The following is a 21311-nucleotide window of genomic DNA, read 5'->3' as shown; positions in this document are numbered from 1 at the left end:
GGGAAGACACAATGTAAAGCTAACCACGTTAGCAAAAGACACCACTTTTTTTACTCCACCACTTTTTTACTCCATCAGTAGCTATCACAAATTCGACCAAATAAAGATATAAATAGCCACTAACCAAGAAACAACTTCATCAGATGACAGTCTGATAACATATTTATTGTATAGCATATGTTTTATTAGAAAAATGTGCATATTTCAGGTATAAATCATAGTTTACATTGCAGCTACAATCAGAAATTGCACCGAAAGCAGCCATAAAACTTACAGACACCAACGTCAAATACCTAATTACTCATCATAAAACATTTCTGAAAAATACATAGTGTACAGCAAATGAAAGACAGGCATCTTGTGATTCCAGCCAATATTTCCGATTTATCAAGTGTTTTACAGCGAAAACAAAATGTAGCGTTATATTAGCTTAGCACAATAGCCAGAAACACTTGGGCGCCGACGACTAGTTCACATCTACGACAGATATATGAAATAGCATCATAAAATGTTTCTTACTTTTGCTGATCTTCCATCAGAATGTTGTACAAGGTGTCCTTTGTCAAGAACAATCGTTGTTTGGATTTAGAACGGCAACTTTCCCTCTTCATTTAGCAAGCGCACTAGCCGGGTGGCACGACACTCTCCATGTCAACAAACGGAAGAGAACGGAATACGGCAAAACTCCTGAAAAATGTTCAATAATCTGATGAAACTATATTGGAAAAACATACTTTACGATGATATGGTGACATGTATCAAATAAAATCAAAGCCGGAGATAGTAGCCGCCTATAACGGCAGCTAAACAGAAGGCAATCCCACTGTCCACCTCGCGCTCTTCAGAAAATGGGGGCACGTCATACAAAGAGCTTGTATTCCACTTCAGACCAAGATGATGTGTTCCATCTCAGACCAAGATAATCACCTAATTTCTTCTCTCACAGCCTCTTGACATCCAGGGGAAGGTGTATGACGTGCATGTATACTAATAGATATCATGCCCATTTATAGGCAGGACTTAGAAACGAGCCTCGATTTCAGACTTTCCACTTCCTGGTCAGGAAGTTTGTGCCAAATGAAGTTGTTTGACTCACAGATATAATTCAAACGGTTTTAGAAACTAGAGAGAGTTTTCTATTCAATAGTAATAATAATATGCATATTGTACGAGCAAGAATTGAGTACGAGGCCGTTTGAAATGGGCACCTTTTATCTGGCTACTCAATACTGCCCCTTGAGCCCAAACAGGTTAAACTCCGTTTTTCACAATTCCTGACATTTAATCCTAGTAAAAATTCCCTGTCTTAGGTCAGTTAGGATCACCACTTTATTTTAAGAATGTGAAATGTCAGAATAATAGTAGAGAGAGTGATTTATTTCAGCTTTTATTTCTTTCATCACATTCCCAGTGGGTCAGAAGTTTACATACATTCAATTAGTATTTGGTAGCATTGCCTTTTTAAATTGTTTAACTTGGGTCAAATGTTTCTGGTAGCCTTCCACAAGCTGAATTTTGGCCCATTTCCTCCTGACAGAGCTGGTGTAGCTGAGTCAGGTTTGTAGGCCTCTTTGCTCGCACACACTTTTTCAGTTCTGCCCACAAATTTTCTATAGGATTGAGGTCAGGGCTTTGTGATGGCCACTCCAATACCTTGACTGTGTTGTCCTTAAGCCATTTTGCTACAACTTTGGAAGTATGCTTGGGGTCATTGTCCATTTGGAAGACCCATTTGCGACCAAGCTTTAACTTCCTGACTGATGTCTTGAGATGTTGCTTCAAAATATCCACATAATTTTCCTACCTCATGATGTCATCTATTTTGCGAAGTGCACCAGTCCCTCCTGCAGCAAAGCACCCCCACAACATGATGCTGCCACCCCCGTGCTTCACGGTTGGCATGGTGTTCTTCGGCTGGCAAGCCTCCCCCTTTTTCCTCCAAACATAACGATGGTCATTATGGCCAAAAAGTTCTATTGTTGTTTCATCAGACCAGAGGACACTTCTCCAAAAAGTATGATCTTTGTCCCCATGTGCAGTTGCAAACCGTAGTCTGGCTTTTTTATGGCGGTTTTGGAACAGTGGCTTCTTCCTTGCTGAGCGGCCTTTCAGGTTATGTCGATATAGGACTCGTTTTACTGTGGATATAGATACTTTTGTACCGGTTTCCTCCAGCATCTTCACAAGGTCCTTTGCTGTTGTTCTGGGATTGATTTGTATTTTTCACACCAAAGTACGTTCATCTCTAGGAGACAGAACGCGTCTCATTCCTGAGCGGTATGACGGCTGCGTGGTCCCATGGTGTTTATACTTGCGTACTATTGTTTGTACAGATGAACGTGGTACCTTCAGGCGTTTGGAAATTGCTCCCAAGGATGAACCAGACTTATGGAGGTCTATAATTGTTTTTCTGAGGTCTTGGCTGATTTCTTTTGATTTTCCCATGATGTCAAGCAAAGAGGCACTGAGTTTGAAGGTAGGCCTTGAAATTCATCGACAGGTACACCTCCAATTGACTCAGGCTAATTGAAATAATTTATCAGAAGCTTCTAAAGCCATGACATAATTTTCTGGAATTTTCCAAGCTGTTTAAAGGCACAGTCAACTTAGTGTATGTAAAGTTCTGACCCACTGGAATTGTGATACAGTAAATTATAAGTGAAATAATCTGTCTGTAAACAGTTGTTGGAAAAATGACTTCTGTCATGCAACAAAGTAGATGTCCTAACCAACTTGCCAAAACTGTAGTTTGTTATTAACAAGAAATTTGTGGAGTGGTTGAAAAACGAGTTTTAATGACTCCAACCTAAGTCTATGTAAACTTCCGACTTCAACTGTAGATATTCCATTAAAAAATCTGCCGTTTCCAGCTACAATAGTCATTTACAACATTTACAATGTCTTCGCTGTATTTCTGATCAATTTCATGGACAAAAGATTTGTCTTTTCTTTAAAAAAAACAAGGACATTTCTAAGTGACCCCAAACTTTTGAATGGTAGTGTACATGTTCCTCAGGAGTAGTAATAGTATGTAATGGTGACGTATTATAATAATATATAACAGTAATTTGTGGTTATTCCTCTCAGGAGTTCTTCTTTGACCCCGAGGTGCTGACAGAGGGACAGCTGGCTCCTAACGACCGCTGCTGCAGGATATGTGGCAAGATCGGACACTTCATGAAAGACTGTCCCATGCGCAGGAAGTAAGGAGTGTGTGTGTGTGTGTGTGTGTGTGTGTGTTGCGTAAGCATGTATACCCGTGTGTGTTTGTTGTGACAGCCATGAAATCTATGGCTAAACCATCTCTGTGCATCTCCTCCCAGCGCTGCGATTCCCATCTCATTTCCATGTAAATAGCCAGTATCAGCTGCATCAAAATGGTGGCGTGAGAGAGGAAGTTTTAAAACCCTCCGCTCTGATGGTTGTTCGTACCTTGAGCTGGCAGACAGTCAGGAATCCAGTGCAAGGAGAGCGTATCTAAGACGTTGCATACAGTTACCACACCTTGTGCAGACGGTGGAAACCTTTTGCATTGAGAAGGAACAAGTCATTAAGTTGATCTTGAAAAAACATCAACCCTCTACTAGCCAGTCCAACTCAGAGTCACCACTGGCGATGGACTGGTTAGACAGCAGCCAGACTATCAACCACAGCCAGTCACCCAGCCAGCCAAAAATAACAGTCAGTATCTGGTGTGGCCACCAGCTGCATTAAATACTGCAGTGCATCTCCTCCTCGTGGACTGCACCAGATTTTCCCGCTCTTGCTGTGAGATGTTAACCCACCCTTCCACCAAGGCACCTGCAAGTTCCCGGACATTTCTGGGGGGGAATGGCCCAAGCCCTCACCCTCCGATCCAACAGGTCCCAGACGTGCTCAATGGGATTGAGATCCGGGCTCTTCAATGGCCATGGCAGAACACTGACATTCCTGTCTTGCAGAAAATCACGCACAGAACGAGCAGTATGGCTGGTGGCATTGTCATGCTGGAGGGTCATGTCAGGATGAGCCTGTAGGAAGGGTACCACATGAGGGAGGAGGATGTCTTCCCTGTAACGCACAGCATTGAGATTGCCTGCAATGACAACAAGCTCAGTCCGATGATGCTGTGACACGCCGCCCCAGACCATGACGGACTCTCCACCTCCAAATCGATCCTGCTCCAGAGTACAGGCCTCGGTGTAACGGTCATTCCTTCGACGATAAACGCGAATCTGACCATCACCCCTGGTGAGACAAAACTGCGACTCGTCAGTGAAGAGCACTTTTTGCCAGTCCTGTCTGGTCCAGCAATGGTGGGTTTGTGCCCATAGGTGACGTTGTTGCCGGTGATGTTTGGTGAGGACCTGCCTTACAACAGGCCTACAAGCCCTCAGTCCAGCCTCTCTCAGCCTATAGCGGACAGTCTGGGCACTGATGGAGGGATTGTGCGTTCCTGGTGTAACTCGGGCAGTTGTTGTTGCCATCCTGTACGTGTCCCGCAGGTGTGATGTTCGGATATACCGATCCTGTGCAGGTGTTGTTACACATGGTCTGCCACTGCGAGGACGATCAGCTGTCCGTCCTGTCTCCCTGTAGCGCTGTTTTAGGCGTCTAACAGTACGAACATTGCAATTTATTGCCCTGGCCACATCTGCGGTCCTCATGCCTCCTTGCAGCATGCCTAAGGCACGTTCACGCAGATGAGCAGGGACCCTGGGCATCTTTCTTTTGGTGTTTTTCCAGAGTCAGTAGAAAGGCCTCTTTAGTGTCCTAAGTTTTGATAACTGTGATCTTAATTGCCTACCGTCTGTAAGCTGTACGTGTCTTAACGACCGTTCCACAGGTGCATGTTCATGGGAAAAAGTGTTTCAAGCGCGCGAGAGGAAGTTTTCAAACCCTCAGCTCTGAAGCTTTGTTCATCCCTTTTTTTGTTTGGTTTCTAAAAGTGCGCTGCAGAAAGCGATAACGCCGCCAACATTCCTAAACAGATTACAATAATAAATAAATAAACAGATTACAATAACAGGCAAATCTCCTTTCTCTGCTGGAGTTCTGTTGTCGGATCGGATTTTTTATTTTTTTATCTGCTCTGTGGGAGTTGTTGGGGACTAATGTATTGTGAATCCTAATCGTTTGTATTGATGTGTGGAACAAGTGTTTTATGGTTTGTGTGGGACTGGTTTTGCGCTTATTGATCAACATTGTGTGCGCATGAGGTCAAATAGGTTCACTTGAAAGAAAATCTGGGCCGGACTGTATTTTAATGCCTGAGGTACAGGACTTTTCCTGAGAAACTTAAGTTCTTATTATTTTGTGACTGATATTGTTTGTATGATAATGCAAAAAGAACACCATTGTTTTGGAGTTATTTATGTCAATGTTTAAGGGTTTATGAAAAGTTTATATTCCACGACTGACTTTTTCCACGAGTCCTTTGTATCGGTCTAGACATAACAGAAAAGGAGAAATCCAACATTTCTCTGGTAGACATGACCTTCCCGTCAAGTCAAAACCGTTAGCGTGTGTGTGCATTAATCTCCTCCTCCAGGTCTAGGCAGCGTCGTGAGCAGGAGGACCGAGCGGAGGGAAGGAGGGACTGGGCGGAGGGGGGCAGGGAACATCGTCAGGGTGAATATTGGAGAAGACCAGAAGAGAAACGTTGCTGCTTCCTGTGTGGAAGCCATGCCCACATCAAGAAAGACTGCCCCCAGTACAGAGGACCTGCTGGTGTCTTCTCTTCATCTCCCTCTTCTAGCCACATGAGGAATTTGAGAGCGAGAAAAACAGGTATGATGAATACTCGCACAAACATTGACATGCACTCACACGCCTGTTCTAATCCTAGTGTGTTTATTTGTCCAGGACTCACCTCAACCTGGTCTGATCCTAGTGTGTTTATTTGTCCAGGACTCACCTCAACCTGGTCTGATCCTAGTGTGTTTATTTGTCCAGTACTCTCCTCAACCTGGTCTGATCCTAGTGTGTTTATTTGTCCAGGACTCTCCTCAACCTGGTCTAATCCTAGTGTGTTTATTTGTCCAGGACTCACCTCAACCTGGTCTGATCCTAGTGTGTTTATTTGTCCAGGACTCTCCTCAACCTGGTCTGATCCTAGTGTGTTTATTTGTCCAGGACTCTCCTCAACCTGGTCTAATCCTAGTGTGTTTATTTGTCCAGGACTCACCTCAACCTGGTCTGATCCTAGTGTGTTTATTTGTCCAGGACTCTCCTCAACCTGGTCTGATCCTAGTGTGTTTATTTGTCCAGGACTCACCTCAACCTGGTCTAATCCTAGTGTGTTTATTTGTCCAGGACTCACCTCAACCTGGTCTGATCCTAGTGTGTTTATTTGACAGGACTCTCCTCAACCTGGTCTAATCCTAGTGTGTTTATTTGTCCAGGACTCACCTCAACTTGGTCTAATCCTAGTGTGTTTATTTGTCCAGGACTCACCTCAACCTGGTCTGATCCTAGTGTGTTTATTTGCCCAGGACTCACCTCAACCTGGTCCTGATCCTAGTGTGTTTATTTGTCCAGGACTCACCTCAACCTGGTCTAATCCTAGTGTGTTTATTTGTCCAGGACTCACCTCAACCTGGTCTGATCCTAGTGTGTTTATTTGTCCAGGACTCACCTCAACCTGGTCTAATCCTAGTGTGTTTATTTGTCCAGGACTCTCCTCAACCTGGTCTGATCCTAGTGTGTTTATTTGTCCAGGACTCACCTCAACCTGGTCTAATCCTAGTGTGTTTATTTGTCCAGTACTCTCCTCAACCTGGTCTAATCCTAGTGTGTTTATTTGTCCAGGACTCTCCTCAACCTGGTCTGATCCTAGTGTGTTTATTTGTCCAGGACTCTCCTCAACCTGGTCTGATCCTAGTGTGTTTATTTGCCCAGGACCCTCCTCAACCTGGTCCTGATCCTAGTGTGTTTATTTGTCCAGGACTCACCTCAACCTGGTCTAATCCTAGTGTGTTTATTTGTCCAGGACTCACCTCAACCTGGTCTAATCCTAGTGTGTTTATTTGTCCAGGACTCACCTCAACCTGGTCTAATCCTAGTGTGTTTATTTGTCCAGGACTCACCTCAACCTGGTCTGATCCTAGTGTGTTTATTTGTCCAGGACTCACCTCAACCTGGTCTAATCCTAGTGTGTTTATTTGCCCAGGACTCACCTCAACCTGGTCTGATCCTAGTGTGTTTATTTGTCCAGGACTCAACTCAACCTGGTCTGATCCTAGTGTGTTTATTTGTCCAGGACTCAACTCAACAGGAGAAAAAAAAGAAGCAACAAAATATGATTGAGTCCACAAGCAGGTCATTGTCCAATTATTTTACTATAATTTCACAGAAATGTTTCGAAATAAATGTCAATGTTTCAGTCGGTTTACAGCATTGCGTTACCTTCCTTAAGCGTCAGTGCATCTCATCCCTGCTATATTGCATCCATGTGTGTTCCAGGCAGTCTAGCCAGCAGACACATGGGTCTGTCTGGTCCCAGAAGGAGCCCAGTGGACTGAGGAGATGGGGAGAGAGAGGCAGCTCTAGCCCCAAACCTCTGGGTTCTACTCTATTCCCTCTGAGGTCTGACCTGCAGTTCATCAGCCTGAACCTAGAACACCCGGAACTCAGAACCCCACCCGTTGGAACCCTGACATGGAACCCCAGTGGATGGTGGCAGAGCCTGAGAGCCTGTCTCCTAAATAGCACCCTAATCTCCTATATATTAGACTACTTAGGACCAGGGCTTTACGTTTGACCAGAGCCCTGGTCATAACTAGTGCACTTTGTAGGAGATTGGGTGCCATTTAGGACATAGAGGGGGCATTTTATGTTTTAACTACCCCTGCTGCCTCAGAAGAACTTTTTAAAGTGTTGTATTGTGTTTTAACTGAAAAGGCATTTTGCATGCTCCTCTCTTAAGTTGATTTTTATTTTTTAATGTTATTTTAAAAGTGATTATTTGTTAGATTTGTCTCGTGCAATGACGTCCTCCCAAACGCCCCCTCTCTTCCACTTTGTCTAGTCAAATCCAGTTTGATCCAGGCTGTGTGACTGTGTGTTTGTCTGCTCATCTCTGTACCTGTGTGAAAAAGGGTGAATCTGTATTCAGAGGTGGAGGAACGACCCTGAAACAGATGGGTTCTTTAGATAATAATGGACAGTTTGAATTAAATTGTCTCCTCCATGCCAGAGTCTCCAAACATGGTAGCTAGCTAAAGATGAATTCCATTCTGCTTCTGCCTGCTCACTCTAAACAGGTGCAGAATATATGTCTCTGTATCGGGTTACTAGTAGCTAACCCCCATGTGTGTAGATCTGAGAGGACTGGATAGATATAAGCAATATGGTAAAACCTTAAATGACAACCTAGTCTGTCAGAGGGGGAGGGTGTGACACCATATGGCTTATATACCGAACCACTTGTCCTTTATCATCTACACAGGGGTTTTGGGTTGAGGGTTGATTTTGGGTTTGGGGTGCAGTTAGCGGTAAGGGAGAAAACCGGAAAAATGTTTTTTTGTTTTTATGTTGCCTTTTTGTGGCCACGGTGCCTCTGATTGGTGGGCCTGGTAGCTGTAATGTCAGATTCTGTCCACTCTGGTCTGGGATGCTAGTGTTCTGAGACCTGCTTTATAAATAAACGTTCTTTACAAAAAGAAAAGAAACATGCCATTAATTTAATGTCCTGAAGATGTTAAGTATATTTTTCAGATATGTATTTTTCTACCGTTTAAGTTTAGAAGACGATAACATTACACAATGAGCAGAGGCTAAAGGAAAGTTCCACCCCAAAAAAACATCTTTTGGTATTTGCCTCATTGTTGACATAGTTCCGACATGTTTTGCTTGTCAACAATCAAGTTTTCAAGATATATAACTCAAAATACAGAAATCATCCCTGTATGATGCATTTCTCTTACCATTTGGCTACATCAAAATGCACAACGCATTATGCAGGGGTGATTTTTGTATTTTGAAAGTTACATATCTTAAACTTAATTTGCTGACAAGAGAAACATTTTTCCTTCTTTTGTCACTCATCCAAAGATACGAACAGTTTTTATCCAATGCCTGCTATGTTTTTGGATGACAAGGTGATGTCATCGCTGCTTGCGTTGCTTCCATCGGTGTTGCCATGCCATATTGGGCTACTTTGAAAACGATGTCGCTGGTTAAAATGTATTGGTCGCTTGTTGTTTGCTATTTCTAAATTACACCGCGGCATTATTACACCATGACACTTCTCTTAAAATATATATTATTTCACTGTGACCTGTTGCTGAGTGATTGAGTGGTGGGGATTGAGTGTGTGTGTGTGTGTGAGCGCTAATGGAGACAAAACACAAACTATTTTGGGCCCACTAGGGCGCATTACATAAATCCACTCTGAGGTGGTTTAAACTGCATTCTAATGTTGACTGTAACGGATGTGAAATGGCTATCTAGTTAGCGGTGGTGCGCGCTAATAGCCTTCTAGGATGTGAAATGGCTATCTAGTTAGCGGTGGTGCGCGCTAATAGCCTTCTAGGATGTGAAATGGCTATCTAGTTAGCGGTGGTGCGCGCTAATAGCCTTCTAGGATGTGAAACGGCTATCTAGTTAGCGGTGGTGTGCGCTAATAGCCTTCTAGGATGTGAAATGGCTATCTAGTTAGCGGTGGTGCGCGCTAATAGCCTTCTAGGATGTGAAACGGCTATCTAGTTAGCGGTGGTGCGCGCTAATAGCCTTCTAGGATGTGAAACGGCTATCTAGTTAGCGGTGGTGTGCGCTAATAGCCTTCTAGGATGTGAAATGGCTATCTAGTTAGCGGTGGTGCGCGCTAATAGCCTTCTAGGATGTGAAACGGCTATCTAGTTAGCGGTGGTGTGCGCTAATAGCCTTCTAGGATGTGAAATGGCTATCTAGTTAGCGGTGGTGCGCGCTAATAGCCTTCTAGGATGTGAAACGGCTATCTAGTTAGCGGTGGTGCGCGCTAATAGCCTTCTAGGATGTGAAATGGCTATCTAGTTAGCGGTGGTGCGCGCTAATAGCATTCTAGGATGTGAAATGGCTATCTAGTTAGCGGTGGTGCGCGCTAATAGCCTTCTAGGATGTGAAACGGCTATCTAGTTAGCGGTGGTGCGCGCTAATAGCATTCTAGGATGTGAAATGGCTATCTAGTTAGCGGTGGTGCGCGCTAATAGCCTTCTAGGATGTGAAATGGCTATCTAGTTAGCGGTGGTGTGCGCTAATAGCCTTCTAGGATGTGAAATGGCTATCTAGTTAGCGGTGGTGCGCGCTAATAGCCTTCTAGGATGTGAAATGGCTATCTAGTTAGCGGTGGTGCGCGCTAATAGCCTTCTAGGATGTGAAATGGCTATCTAGTTAGCGGTGGTGTGCGCTAATAGCCTTCTAGGATGTGAAATGGCTATCTAGTTAGCGGTGGTGCGCGCTAATCGCCTTCTAGGATGTGAAATGGCTATCTAGTTAGCGGTGGTGTGCGCTAATAGCCTTCTAGGATGTGAAATGGCTATCTAGTTAGCGGTGGTGCGCGCTAATAGCCTTCTAGGATGTGAAATGGCTATCTAGTTAGCGGTGGTGCGCGCTAATAGCCTTCTAGGATGTGAAATGGCTATCTAGTTAGCGGTGGTTCGCGCTAATAGCCTTCTAGGATGTGAAATGGCTAGCTAGTTAGCGGTGGTGCGCGCTAATAGCCTTCTAGGATGTGAAATGGCTATCTAGTTAGCGGTGGTGCGCGCTAATAGCCTTCTAGGATGTGAAATGGCTATCTAGTTAGCGGTGGTGCGCGCTAATAGCCTTCTAGGATGTGAAATGGCTAGCTAGTTAGCGGTGGTGTGCGCTAATAGCCTTCTAGGATGTGAAATGGCTATCTAGTTAGCGGTGGTGGGCGCTAATAGCCTTCTAGGATGTGAAATGGCTATCTAGTTAGCGGTGGTGCGCGCTAATAGCCTTCTAGGATGTGAAATGGCTATCTAGTTAGCGGTGGTGGGCGCTAATAGCCTTCTAGGATGTGAAATGGCTATCTAGTTAGCGGTGGTGCGCGCTTATAGCCTTCTAGGATGTGAAATGGCGATCTAGTTAGCGGTGGTGCGCGCTAATAGCCTTCTAGGATGTGAAATGGCTATCTAGTTAGCGGTGGTGCGCGCTAATAGCCTTCTAGGATGTGAAATGGCTATCTAGTTAGCGGTGGTGCGCGCTAATCGCCTTCTAGGATGCCAGAGGGGAAATTTAAAATGGAAGTTGTGGAACTCCCTCCCGTTCATCTTTTTATGGGGGGGGAGTCCTCAATGAAACTGACATGAGGCTACATGTGGAGAATGATACATTTGCCTATCAAGTAGCCTATTAATATACATGCCACCGTAGGCTACCATTTGATACAATAAATATGTTGAAATTATTTATCACTGGAGTCATTGCAAATCAATGTGAAGCCTACCTGGAGCTGGTAAACTAGTTGAATAGAAAACCTGTAACTCAATGTGTAGACTACCTGGAGCTGGTAAACCAGTTGAATAGAAAGCCTGTAACTCAATGTGTAGCCTACCTGGAGCTGGTAAACCAGTTGAATAGAAAGCCTTTAACTCAATGTGTAGCCTACCTGGAGCTGGTAAACCAGTTGAATAGAAAGCCTGTAACTCAATGTGTAGACTACCTGGAGCTGGTAAACCAGTTGAATAGAAAGCCTGTCACTCCAGTTTGTTTTTATAGTAGCCTTGTGTTATTATGAACACATTAGATTGATGTAACAGTCAGATTAGGCTACAGGTAAAACACATTAGATTGATGTAACAGTCAGATTAGGCTACAGGTAAAACCCATTAGATTGATGTAACAGTCAGATTAGGCTACAGGTAAAACACATTAGATTGATGTAACAGTCAGATTAGGCTACAGGTAAAACACATTAGATTGATGTAACAGTCAGATTAGGCTTCAGGTAAAACCCATTAGATTGATGTAACAGTCAGATTAAGCTACAGGTAAAACATGCTAAAAAAAATAGTCATTGTAGTCATTGTACTAGAAATACTTGCTTCACCTGGCAACCCTGGCTAGCACAGAGTTTCTAAACCCAGGGGAGAAACATCTCCGAGACCTCCGAGAACGCTTGCGAAACAGACCAGGCCGGGGTTTTGAGAAGTAAAAAGGTCTTCCATAGTTTTACATTTTCTTGAAATCTAAAATGTACAACCTAGATTTGAGCCAATGTCTTAAGTAGTTGAACAAGTAATTTCATTCAAACCTCGTGAAAGTTTGTCACTCTCACGATGTTGGAGTAACGTAAGACATTGACCTAAAACATTGTCTCAAATCTAGGTTGTCCCTTTAGATTTCGAGAAAATTCATGAAGAATTGTCCACTTCCCTCATTGACTTCTCAAACCCTGGGCTGGTCTGGCTGTCTCGCAACATTTCCCGGAAGTTTCTCTATGTTGCGCCTCTGGGTTTAGAAACTCTGCCAACCCGGATATAGACGGTATAGGGCATGCGTGAGTAGATGACCTGCCCGTTCCGTTGTTTTCAAGGTAATCTTGGACTCAGTATCAAGTTCTTATTATATACACCTCAGTGATCTAGCCTGCCTAATGAATTTATTTGTTGCGTTGCACACATTTTTGAAGGTGTCATACAGTGTCGTAACCTCCCTGGATTTCTGTTGGCTCAATCGCCTGTCATTCAATAAGTCACCCTATTTTGGATCCGTTTGCTAAACCGCTTTGTTGGATGTTTCCCGCTCATGCGCACACCAGTGTTTTCATGTTCGTTTACATAAATATGTTCTGTAGCTAAGGCTTTAATAAAGATTTTTATAAGTAAACCAAGATAGACCACAGTTTATCATTTCCAATTGGAATAAATGAGTCATAGTGGGCAGAACAAGCAAGGTGGTGGGCAGAGCCAAGCACTGCTAGTGGCGCATTCTTGTAAACATCTACATCTTTCCGTTGGAGAACGCCTACTCTGTGAAGTGAGCAGTAATGCAATTTACCTTTCCACTCCTAAACAGCGCGATTTTGTACAACCTTTGCAAAGGGCAAAGTCTACAAAAATGTGTCCACTGTTAATAACAGATTCTAGTTTTTTGGGGAAACTGAACTGTATTGAATTTAAATGTTTAATTGACGAGAAAATGTCGGACAAAAATCCATCTCGTTTCATCTCCTACTGTGTGCCAGTGGGCTTCCTCTACCTACCATATTTGGTAGTGGGGGGAAACGCCCACCGGATACTTCACATTTATACAACCAGTCAAATATCTGTGTCATTGTTCCATCATCTGTGGCTTAGATATGTCATTACCGAACATGTCTGCCTCCATGGTGGCTAGGGCGACCGTCCGAGCAGTCAGTAAAAGAAAGATATTAGCCACAAGAGCGGCTTTAACGCTGGTAAGTGTGTAAAATATTACATTATATCATTTTCTCTCCAAACAATGAAGTGTCGGTGAATATTGTTAAGCTGTTGGCTCCGAAGTTACAGAAAGCGAGCTAGCTGTCATGTAATATAGCTATGTCGTCGTTTTTGGTCGCACTCATGTGTCAATTAAATTCTCATAATCCTAGTATGCCGATTAAGTTTAACGATTTACAATGGAGTTGATGACCGACTATTCAGCACCCATGAAATGTCGTTTTTGATAGCTTCGGAGTTCCAGTCCGCCCGCACTACTTGCTGTTTTAATCCGCTAAATCCTTGCTAAATTTCGGATTGGGGCTTTTCAAAAATGAGTGTATTGGTGATTTAAGAACTGTGTTTTAACTAGGTAACAATAACTAGTGTGCTAATATCGCTAGCTAGCGAGCAAATGATTAGAAATACACACTAGTTTTTATCTAACTATAGTAGCTACGTAAGGACGTTTGTCACTCATGTCCAGTGACACAGCAAGTTAGTTCCGGGTCCGATGAGGGGGGGAGCAGCACAGTTTCTTACATAAAATGTTAGCCAGCTTGTCAACGTCAACTGTGCAGGCACGGTTTGAAGATAAAGGCCTGTGTGACATTGTGATTAAGTAACTCGGCTCACTGCAGTTGCTGCTGGATAGCCCAGTCCCACTGGCGAGTTGACATAACATTGAAAACAACATGGTTAAGCGATAATACGTCAAAACATTAACAACTTAGAATGGAATTGTAATTATATGAGATCATAGGCCTGCAATCCTTTATTACCTACTTGTTGTAGAGCTGTTAGGTGTCCAAATAATGTAAATGTCACAATTATCTGAGTTTGTCGCGACAGATGTAGCCAATTGAATACGCATTTAAATTGCAACGTCTGCCTAAGCTACACATTGTCTCAATAACATTTTCTATTTTTAATACCATCAAACATCAAGTTAGGCACAGGCTACCTAATTTCCAAAATAGTCCATCACTCATCGTGAATACTCATTCTTTACATTTTACTGGTAAAACGTCCCAACTGAATATCCATGTCAATTATCTGATCTCAATCCATTTAATGGGAATATGCATTTAGGTCTTCCTAAATAACTTACATTTCGTAGATGGTGTTAAACAACTAGCCTTTTCTTGTGTTTTGTTTCAATCAACGCATATATTCTGCCTAGCGGTGCGCTCAGAGTTTTGCCGCTTGAGAACGAAAATGTGACTTCTGCTTCAGCTAACCATCCTAAAATGTCATTAGAAATGAGGTGTGTTTGGTGTAACAGTAACGTTATAGCCCTACTGTTCTGGTCCTCTCTACTACTAGTAAACATTATAGTAAACAAAAATATAAACGCATCTTGTCAAGTTTTGGTTTCATGGAGCTGAAATACAAGATCCCAGAAATGTTCCATAACAACAAAAAGCTTATTTCTCTCAAATGTTGTGCACAAGTGTGTGTACATCCCTGTTAGTGAGCCTTTGCCAAGATAATCCATCCACCAAACAGGTGTTGCATATCAAGAAGCTGATTGAAGGGCATGATCATTACACAGGTGCACCTTGTGCTGGGGACTTTTTTCCCCCCCACAACACAATGCCACATATGTCTCAAGTTTTGAGGGAGTGTGCAATTGACCTGCTGGAATGTCCACCAGAATTGTAGTCAGAACACGTTAATTTCTCAACCATAAGCCACCTCCAACGACGTTTGAGAATTTGGCAGTACGTCCAACTGGCCTCAACCGCAGACCACATCTAACCACACCAGCCCAGGACCTCCACATCCGGCTTCTTCACCTGCGGGATCATCTGAGACCATCCACCCGGACAGCTGATGAAACTGTGTGTTTGCACAACCAAAGAATTTCTACAAAAACTGTCTCAGGGAAGCTCATCTGCATGCTCGTTGTCCTCACCAGGGTCTTGACCTGACTGCAGTTCAGCGTCGTAACCGGCTTCAGTGGGCAAATGCTCACCTTCGATGGCCACTGACACGCTGGAGAAGTGTACTCCTCATGGATGAATCCCGGTTTAAACTGTAACCGGGCAGATTGCAGATGTGTATGGCATCATGTGGGCGAGTGGTTTGCTGATGTCAACGTTGTGAACAGAGTGCCCCATTGTAGGGTTATGTTTGGGGCAGGCATAAGCTACAGACAACCAACACAATTGCATTTCATCGAAGGCAATTTGAATGCACAGAGATACCGTGACGAGGTCCTGAGGTCCATTGCCGTGCCATTCAGCCACCGCCATCAACTCATGTTTCAGCATGATAACGCAAGGCCCTCAGTGTGAAGGAGATGTGTCGTGCTGCATGAGGCAAATGGTGGTCACACCAGATACTGACTGGGTTTCTGATCCAAGCCCCTACATTTTTTTTTTAATGGATCTGTGACCATCAGATGTATTTCTGTATTCCCAGTCATGTGAAATCCAGAGATTAGGGCCCTATTTATTTATTTATTTAAATTGACTGATTTCCTCATGAACTGTAACTCAGTAAAATCAATGAATTTGTTGCATGTTACATTGTATATTTTTGTTCTGTGTTGTTGGTGTGACAGTGGTGTTGGTGTGACAGTGGTGTTGGTGTGACGATACTACAATGGGATGCAAGGATTTGAAGTCTCCGAATAGTCATATTTATATCTGGTATCAGAGATTCCTAGAGTTGCCGTAGGATGATTGTGCGTATGATACTGTAAATGGACTGTGTGGTCAACCCCTCTGGTCTCTCTTCCAGACTCCATCTGCTGTGAATAGGATCAGGAGCTTGCTGGAGGATAAACCAGAATACGTGAGTATCCCTCCAACCCAGGAGTCTCCTTCTCTGCTCCTGGAGACGTCTTTGAGAGCACGCTTTTGTTCCGGCCTAGCACTGTGTTCACATTGGTCTGAGGGTGGGTGTGAGGGGTTATGGGTAGTGGTATGATGGTGGTTGTGTTGTGTCTAGCTTGGTCTGAGGGTGGGTGTGAGGGGTTATGGGTAGTGGTATGATGGTGGTTGTGTTGTGTCTAGCTTGGTCTGAAGGTGGGTGTGAGGGGTTATGGGTAGTGGTATGATGGTGGTTGTGTTGTGTCTAGCTTGGTCTGAAGGTGGGTGTGAGGGGTTATGGGTAGTGGTATGATGGTGGTTGTGTTGTGTCTAGCTTGGTCTGAAGGTGGGTGTGAGGGGTTATGGGTAGTGGTATGATGGTGGTTGTGTCTAGCTTGGTCTGAAGGTGGGTGTGAGGGGTTATGGGTAGTGGTATGATGGTGGTTGTGTTGTGTCTAGCTTGGTCTGAAGGTGGGTGTGAGGGGTTATGGGTAGTGGTATGATGGTGGTTGTGTCTAGCTTGGTCTGAGGGTGGGTGTGAGGGGTTATGGGTAGTGGTATGGTGGTTGTGTTGTGTCTAGCTTGGTCTGAGGGTGGGTGTGAGGGGTTATGGGTAGTGGTATGATGGTGGTTGTGTTGTGTCTAGCTTGGTCTGAAGGTGGGTGTGAGGGGTTATGGGTAGTGGTATGATGGTGGTTGTGTTGTGTCTAGCTTGGTCTGAAGGTGGGTGTGAGGGGTTATGGGTAGTGGTATGATGGTGGTTGTGTCTAGCTTGGTCTGAGGGTGGGTGTGAGGGGTTATGGGTAGTGGTATGATGGTGGTTGTGTTGTGTCTAGCTTGGTCTGAAGGTGGGTGTGAGGGGTTATGGGTAGTGGTATGATGGTGGTTGTGTTGTGTCTAGCTTGGTCTGAAGGTGGGTGTGAGGGGTTATGGGTAGTGGTATGATGGTGGTTGTGTTGTGTCTAGCTTGGTCTGAAGGTGGGTGTGAGGACGCGAGGCTGTAACGGTATGACCTACACTCTGGACTTCACCAAGCAGAAGGATCAGGCTGATGAGGAAGTGCTGCAGGACGGTGAGCAAACGCCATTATCCTAAATGACGTTATCCCAACGTTATCCTAATGTTTAGACTTACGTCCCCGTTGGACCACTTAGAAAACATGTTGAGGTGTCCTCATCTTGTCAGATGAAGTAATAATAATAATATAATAATACATCTACAATCTAAATGAAATCCCCAACATTATGTTGAAATGTTCTCCTTAACATGATACGTGATTTATTATTATTGCTGTAAAATACTGAGTTGTGGTTTTACTGTAATGTTACAATGTCTCAGTGCGTGCCTAATGTTGCTGTAAAATATTTTTCCATTTTAAAAAGCAGTGTATTGAGTTACAGACAAACTAGGCTTTGATTGTCAGGAGGCCTCTCCTCCCTCTGATCAATGGTTTCAGGAGGCCTCTCCTCCCTCTGATCAATGGTTTCAGGAGGCCTCTCCTCCCTCTGATCAATGGTTTCAGGAGGCCTCTACTCCTCCCTCTGATCAATGGTTTCAGGAGGCCTCTACTCCTCCCTCTGATCAATGGTTTCAGGAGGCCTCTACTCCTCCCTCTGATCAATGGTTTCAGGAGGCCTCTACTCCTCTCTCTGATCAATGGTTTCAGGAGGCCTCTACTCCTCTCTCTGATCAATGGTTTCAGGAGGCCTCTACTCCTCTCTCTGATCAATGGTTTCAGGAGGCCTCTACTCCTCTCTCTGATCAATGGTTTCAGGAGGCCTCTACTCCTCTCTCTGATCAATGGTTTCAGGAGGCCTCTACTCCTCTCTCTGATCAATGGTTTCAGGAGGCCTCTACTCCTCTCTCTGATCAATGGTTTCAGGAGGCCTCTACTCCTCTCTCTGATCAATGGTTTCAGGAGGCCTCTACTCCTCTCTCTGATCAATGGTTTCAGGAGGCCTCTACTCCTCTCTCTGATCAATGGTTTCAGGAGGCCTCTACTCCTCTCTCTGATCAATGGTTTCAGGAGGCCTCTACTCCTCTCTCTGATCAATGGTTTCAGGAGGCCTCTACTCCTCTCTCTGATCAATGGTTTCAGGAGGCCTCTACTCCTCTCTCTGATCAATGGTTTCAGGAGGCCTCTACTCCTCTCTCTGATCAATGGTTTCAGGAGGCCTCTACTCCTCTCTCTGATCAATGGTTTCAGGAGGCCTCTACTCCTCTCTCTGATCAATGGTTTCAGGAGGCCTCTACTCCTCTCTCTGATCAATGGTTTCAGGAGGCCTCTACTCCTCTCTCTGATCAATGGTTTCAGGAGGCCTCTACTCCTCTCTCTGATCAATGGTTTCAGGAGGCCTCTACTCCTCTCTCTGATCAATGGTTTCAGGAGGCCTCTACTCCTCTCTCTGATCAATGGTTTCAGGAGGCCTCTACTCCTCTCTCTGATCAATGGTTTCAGGAGGCCTCTACTCCTCTCTCTGATCAATGGTTTCAGGAGGCCTCATGTCCGGCGCCACATTTTCCTAACGGAAACCTTGGGACAGGCACAGCAGAGTGTGTTGTGTTGCATTTAAAAAGGTCTTTGAGGAAACGCGTGTTGCATTTAAAAAGGTCTGAGGAAACGCGTGCGCCTAAGGGTCCATGCAGTGAAGAAATGGAGAAACGGATTAACGGCGCCAAAAATAACTTACAGCATTTAATAATGTCACACATTAACGTTGACAGCCCTAATAATTATTAGTCCTCTCCTGCAGGTGTGCGTGTATTTATAGAGAAGAAGGCCCAGCTCACTCTGCTGGGGACCGAGATGGACTTCGTGGAGTCCAAGCTGTCCAGTGAGTTTGTCTTCAACAACCCCAACATCAAGGGCACCTGCGGTTGTGGAGAGAGCTTTAACATGTGAAAGGGCTTCCTGCTGGGGACCTGGCCTCCCTACACAGCCAAACGTCATCCTCGCACCCATACTTACCACCCATAAACCCCACACATACATCTCCCAACCCTCTCACACTTCCCTTCCCTTCCTGGAGGCCTGTGAGTGAAGTGAATAAAGGCCTGATGGACACAACGTGAGAGGAGGAGTGAGACGTGGTGTGAAGTTCTCTGAGACAGACATGGGATGTTTCTGTGCTGCTACGGAATGAGTTGTGTTGCTGTGGGTCTTGTGATGGTGTACTTGTAGGGCTAATATCTTAACACTGGGCTGTGACATGCTGAGCCCCCTGAAACCTTGTTACGTAGACATGCATGTGGTTCTGGCAGTAACCATAGAAACAGTACCTGAGATACTTGGAGAGCTGCCAAAGTAAAGGAAACACCAACATATAGTGTCTCAATGGTGCGTTGGGCCTCCAGAACTGCTTCAGTGCATCTTGGCATGAATTCTACAAGTGTCTGGAACTCTATTGGAGGGATGAGGAGACCGTTCTTCCACGAGAAATTCCATCGTTTTGGTGTTTTTTTTTGTGGACGGTGGTGGAAAACGCCGTCTCAGGCGCCGCTCCAGAATCTCCCCGTAAAGTGTTGAATTGGGTTGAGATCTGGTGACTGAGACGTAAACCATATATGCCATGGCCGTCGTTTTCATGCTCATCACACCATTCTGTGACCACTGCCATCCACAGGGCAGGAAACTAATGGCCCACCCAAAATTTGTATACATACCCCTAAGCATGATGGGATGTTAATTCCTGAATTAACTCAGGAACCAAACCTGTGTGGGAGCACCTGCTTTCAATTTACTTTATCCCTAATTTACGCCAGTGTTTCCATTATTTTGGTAGTTACCTGTAGGTTGAATATAGTCACATGACGTGTTGGGCGTGTTTGATGGGTAATGCTAAAGTCACCGACTGTAGACAAGTCGAGGAAGCAGCATGACATGGTTTCCTAAGAGAGGGCTGGAGGTCTGTGAGTGCCTCAATAGTGCTGCCCATGCTATCTCAATTTTAAAGTAGTCAATTTTCTTCATTGGCTGGGGCCTCCCAAGTGGCTCAGCGGTGCCAAGAGTGTGCAAAGCTGTCATCAAGGCAAAGGGTGGCTATTTTGAAGAATCTGAAATATAAAATATATTTTGATTTGTTTAACACTTTTTATGGTTACTAGATGATTCCATATGTGTTATTTCATAGTTTTGATGTCTTCACTACTATTCTACAAGGTAGAAAATAAAGAAAAACCCTTGAATGAGTAGGTGTTCTAAGATTTTTGATTGGTGGTGTGTATATATATATGTGTGTGTGTATAGGCCTATAAGAGTGTGTGTATATAGGCCTATAAATAATGAACAAAACATTAGGACAAAACATTAAGAACACCTTCCTAATATTGATCTGCACCCCCTTTTTCCTTCAGAACAGCCTCAATTTGTCGGGTCATGGACTCTACAAGGTGTTGAAAGTGTTCCACAGGGATGCTGGTCCATGTTGACTCCAATGCTTCCTACAGTTGTGTCAAGTTGGCTGGATGTCATTTGGGTGGTGGACCATTCTTGATACACACAGGAAACTGTTGAGGGTGAAAAACCCAGCAGCGTTGCAGTTCTTGACACAAACCGGTGCGCCTGGCACCTACTACCATACCCCGTTCAAAGGCGCTTATATGTTTTGTGTTGCCCATTCACAGTCTCAATGCTTAAAAGTCCTTCTTTAACCTGTCTCCTCCCCTTCATCTACACTGATTTGAAGTGGATTTAACAGGTGACGTTAATAAGGGATCATAGCTTTCACCTGGATTTACCTGGTCAGTCTGTCATGGAAAGAGCAGGTGTCCTTAATGTTTTGTCCACTCAGTGTATTGCTATATAGGCTTTGTGCTGTGAATACTACAGATATGTAACTAGTGTACAGTTGGTGACGCGTCGACTAGAATAAATAGAATTTAAATCAGTGGATTAGTCTCCTTGTCATTTCTACTGTTTCTGTCTCAGTAAAACATTTGAATGGATTACTAAGGGTTGTGTTGTGAAGCGAATGATCATTTCTGTTGTGACGAGTGATTTTTATTTTGAAGTTTTGGTTAGATTTCTGTTGTGAAGTGACTGATGGTTAGCTAGATTTTTTTTTTTTTGTCCTCTGGAAATGTTACGAAACAAGGATTTCTAGCCAATTATTCA

General features: G+C 44.2%; 2 protein-coding genes across 2 annotated transcripts in view; both read left to right on the top strand.

The window, feature by feature from the left end:
* The window catches only part of tut7 (terminal uridylyl transferase 7), a 68621-nt gene extending 59959 nt beyond the window's left edge, over positions 1–8662 (top strand). Inside the window, exons 26-29 of the mRNA XM_055923367.1 lie at positions 3088–3203; positions 5531–5769; positions 7196–7299; positions 7444–8662. Of these exons, the coding sequence (XP_055779342.1) occupies positions 3088–3203; positions 5531–5769; positions 7196–7287 (447 nt within the window). The 3' untranslated portion in view covers positions 7288–7299; positions 7444–8662. The remainder of the gene's footprint in view (positions 1–3087; positions 3204–5530; positions 5770–7195; positions 7300–7443) is intronic.
* A 4586-nt stretch (positions 8663–13248) lies between these two features.
* Positions 13249–21085, top strand: isca1 (iron-sulfur cluster assembly 1). The gene is made up of 4 exons (XM_055923368.1): positions 13249–13378; positions 16128–16181; positions 17165–17270; positions 18952–21085. Exons 1-4 carry the CDS (start codon positions 13280–13282, stop codon positions 19098–19100), a joined length of 408 nt encoding a protein of 135 aa, XP_055779343.1. The 5' UTR covers positions 13249–13279; the 3' UTR covers positions 19101–21085.
* The last annotated feature ends 226 nt before the right edge of the window (positions 21086–21311 follow it).

Source organism: Salvelinus fontinalis, chromosome 5, assembly GCF_029448725.1.
Source record: "Salvelinus fontinalis isolate EN_2023a chromosome 5, ASM2944872v1, whole genome shotgun sequence".
Classification (NCBI taxonomy): domain Eukaryota; kingdom Metazoa; phylum Chordata; class Actinopteri; order Salmoniformes; family Salmonidae; genus Salvelinus; species Salvelinus fontinalis.
Note: the sequence above shows the minus strand (reverse complement) of the source record. Positions and strands in the feature narration are given on the sequence as shown.